This window comes from Frankliniella occidentalis, unplaced genomic scaffold, assembly GCF_000697945.3.
Source record: "Frankliniella occidentalis isolate FOCC.00 unplaced genomic scaffold, Focc_3.1 Scaffold271, whole genome shotgun sequence".
In the NCBI taxonomy this organism is placed as follows: Eukaryota; Metazoa; Arthropoda; class Insecta; order Thysanoptera; family Thripidae; genus Frankliniella; species Frankliniella occidentalis.
The window spans coordinates 53,435-57,401 of record NW_026267397.1 but is presented as its reverse complement, the minus strand read 5'-3'; the positions used below and the strand labels follow the sequence as shown (position 1 = coordinate 57,401).

Below are 3,967 nucleotides of genomic sequence, written 5' to 3'. Positions count from 1 at the left end.
CCTCATGAGTACAAGTCGAGGGAAGGCAAACTCGGAAAGATCGATTACACAACAAAACAACCAAGCAAGGGTAAGGCGCCCTATGATAACCACTTTAAGAGCACGCTCTTCCTCTTTTCTTTCAACAAATCTCAACTTTACGTCAGAGCCGTACCATAAAAAATACATGGGTGTAGCAGAAGGTTCAAAGAAGATGGGGGGTCGTAATTTATCACTTAACCCATTTTTAGCGTTCTTTAAATAGTTAAAGATTTGACTTGTAACTTTTACTGTAACCCTTTCGGAATAAATTTTTAAATGTGTCGCACTTTTTTCTGCTGTTTGTAGGGTTAATATCGGACATATTTTAAAATCAATAACTCAAACTTTAAATATGAAAAATGTGTTTTTTACGTTGAGTAACTAACATTAATTCGTTCGTGTACTGATAAGTCACGGGCTTCCTGGGCTCAGGTAGAGTATTGCACACAAACCGCGTTCCTTCGAGAGACTTTGTTGTGGACACCCATCTACTTACTGTTGCGTATCTTGAGTCGAACTGAACGATCCAACAGCAAAGACTGGGAGGTTTTGTAGTAAGCTAGGATCACACGAACACCTGCATAATCTCGTAGGTCCACTCACTCCGCATTACTATCTGTTACGTCACTTTGTTATCATGTGAGAACTGATTCACTACCTCTTATGTTGAGGCTTGCATGGGTGCAATGGCTAACCCGGCAATGGCCGAATAAATACTATTGCACTGGAAAAACGACCCGGGTGGAAGGGCCTTCACTTATTCTGAAATGTTGCTGTGATTTAAATGTACCCACAACACTACACGGTAAAAAGAATGTCTTGAAATCCGAGGAAATTTCTTGGATTTCAAGATTGAGTGGATAATTTCAAGATTGGCCCTTGAAATCCCAGACTTTGTCTTGAAACGCGCAGCTTCCAAGGGAATTCCTTGGAATTTTCGTCTGGTATTCAAGGATTTCCCTTGAAGTATCTAGATCGTGCTTCAAGGAAAACCCTTGAATACCAGACGAAAACTCCAAGGCTTTCCCTTGGAAGCTGCGCGTTTCAAGACAAAGTCTGGGATTTCAAGGGCCAATCTTGAAATTATCCACTCAATCTTGAAATCCAAGAAATTTCCTCGGATTCCAAGACATTCTTTTTACCGTGTAGTGGACTAGGTAGATGTACGCCAGACCACGTCTCACGTAACAGGCTTCGTTTATTTTCGTCAACAATTACCCTAGCGAGTCAACGGTAAGAGCTAGAGCAATATTGACAACATTTTGGTGAACAGGGCTCTACTTTAAAGAGTTCCCTCTTCGGAATCCGTACAAAAATGTTTTCTAAAAACGTCATTTTATAGACCTGTTGTTCCTGGTTTTTGTTAAATCCAATTTTTAAGGCCGAATGCTCTGTATGAACGATAACTCGAGAACGAATAAAGCTAACGACTTTACAGGGTCGTTTGATACCATACAAAGACAGATCAAGTTCGAGAATGAGCAGTTTTGCTCAAAAATTGGATTTAAACAAATCAAAAACGACAGGCCCCAAAAAAGGCATTTGTAGTAAAAGAAAATTTTTGCGCTTGCCTAATGGGTAACTCATCAAAGTAAAAACCTATGGCCAAAAATGAAGTCCCCTTCGCTCCATCTCATACCGTTAAAACGCTGTAGGATATTTTTTGAGTCCCGTCAAAGTGTCTAATTCCGGACCAGCAGGGTAAATCCGGACACTGCTCTTTTGCATTTCTACAGCAAACTACACAATGTAGGTTCATAATTTAGATAGATACTTTTCCGGGATGCTCTGGAGATTTAGATAATTAGTAGTTTCACATCTTAGGGCCGCCCAGAGAAGTGCAACTTGAATAATAGGACCCGACTAGTACATACACTGTGAAGCGGTACTTCAATGCGTGTGCCGCATAGCACCAATGCTAAGCCACGGTCACTAGATACAGCTTTAACGTCACTACGCTGGAGTCGAAAATTTTAAATATCCTGCGGACTTTTGCGCGTAGTATTGACTGTATGGTATTTCACTCGATCTCTCACTTGCAAATCTTAGTTAAAAATGGACTAAATTTTCAATTTCGACAAAGTCCTGTGAGGTAAAGATTGTTGTACACATTCTTCTGGCCAATTTTGAGAAACCACTGTCCTTCTACTAAAATGGCACTGACTTTTGCAAAAGTTTCTTAACTTCTGAAATGGGCCAATTTTGCCACGAAAAATTTCAATATCACTCTGGTCTCGCAGTTATGGGTTAAGTTGGTGTGTACTGGCACGCACCTGCAGTGCAGTATTGGCATATCGACGTGTTCTACTGCCATTTAATAGCATGAATAGGGACTGTCCGAAATTGCCCCGACTTCGGGTTTAAATCCGGACGGGGTTTCAGAGGCTTGTGCAGGTGAACTGGCGCAAAGAAAATTTCCTCTTCAGATGGAAAATATGTATCTTGGCGACTAGTTTCTAGAATCCGCTGGAATTTTTCATACCCCTACCGGTTCTAGAAATGTTGAGGAAAACGGTCAAATTTGTCCGGAATATGACACTTTGACGGTCATGGTTTTTACAGTGAGTCTAGCACAGGGAGTCTTTCCTCCCATGGCACTCTCGCTTCCAGATTTCAGTCTCAGTACCTCTCATAGGAAGGCCACGATCTTAGCCTTGCCAGTCAGATAATCTAAGCAAGAAAGGAGGGGAAGAGAGGGGGGGTGATAGTGCGCTTGTCGCCTCGGCCAGGGCCGGAAAAACGTCAGAGACTGGCGGTCGCATTGGTGACTAGTGGCGTATACGTCACACACTCGCGTATGGCCAAATGGCAGAGTCAGATGTAGAAGGGCAGAACTGGCTTAAATCTGGATAGCGGCAGACCTAACTACCTACTCTATGTTCCAGTTCCCGCTCGTTGTAGGTCATAAAGCAGGGCACACCGATTTCGAATAGAAATACTCTACAGAACACTTCCAGACCTCATGAGTACAAGTCGAGGGAAGGCAAACTCGGAAAGATTAGGGATTTGAAGGTCGGAAAAATTACCGGAAAAATTGGAAAAAATTTCCGGAAAAGTTGGATACTTTTCCAAGCCATAAATTTCCAGGAATAATATGGAAAAATATTTTTCTGGTGGTTTTGAATTTGCTGAGTGACATATTTGATAGTGACAATGGTACAATGTGTAACGTGGTAATTTGTGTTTTCTGAATTATAGAGCAGCGTTATATGGATGTAATCAACATTTCTTTTTTTGAAGAATGTTCAAGTCAAAGTTTTTATCAAAGCAAAATATCAAATGCCAACCTGCACCCCGCTAAATCTAGATCTTTGTGATAAAGTAATCCAAATTTCTTCTATAATTCGTGTTTTGTGAAACCTTCTATTCATCGCTTTCATGGACATTGTGATTTTTTATCGCAATCAACCATGACACAATTCAGGAAGCATTACTGTTTTTCTCTAGATCCGATTTGTTCGACTCGTATGTGAGGGAAAATGACTTGACCGTACTTGAAAAAACCTTTCCTGTTTCAGAAAATAACATTGCGCTCTGTAGTGTTGTAATTTCCCACAGTGTTCCGAAAGATTTCGCACAGAATTTTGCGCGACACGTAGTGTGGAGCATAACCAGTACGCAGATCTAATTTGGATCACGTCACTCCCGTTATCTTGAAACTTTCGTTTCCCCGAATGACAGTGAGACTGCAACTCTGACTTCAGGATCGTTGCAACGAGTAAGTGAGGGAGGTAAAAAAATAAGTGGAATTTAACCCGCCCAGTGGAGTAGCAACTTTTCGTACCGGTCTTGTAAACTTGATTTGATGACCCAGTGGGCATGCATTGCCTATATGAAGGCCCAACGGATGGGTGTATTTTCGTACCCAAACTTGCTCTCGTACCCAAACCCTCTCTCGAAATTTGCACAGTGGGCATGTGATTCTCCTCTACCTGGTCGGCCCACG

The 3,967-nt window shown here is 41.7% G+C and overlaps 1 protein-coding gene across 1 annotated transcript in view; it reads right to left on the bottom strand.

The window, feature by feature from the left end:
• LOC113210627 (uncharacterized) overlaps positions 1–524 on the bottom strand; it is a gene marked incomplete at its 3' end in the record, with an annotated part of 31,814 nt that extends 31,290 nt beyond the window's left edge. Inside the window, exon 1 of the mRNA XM_052273432.1 lies at positions 474–524. Coding sequence (XP_052129392.1) covers positions 474–509 — 36 coding nt within the window. The remainder of the gene's footprint in view (positions 1–473) is intronic.
• Between the last annotated feature and the right edge of the window lie 3,443 nt (positions 525–3,967).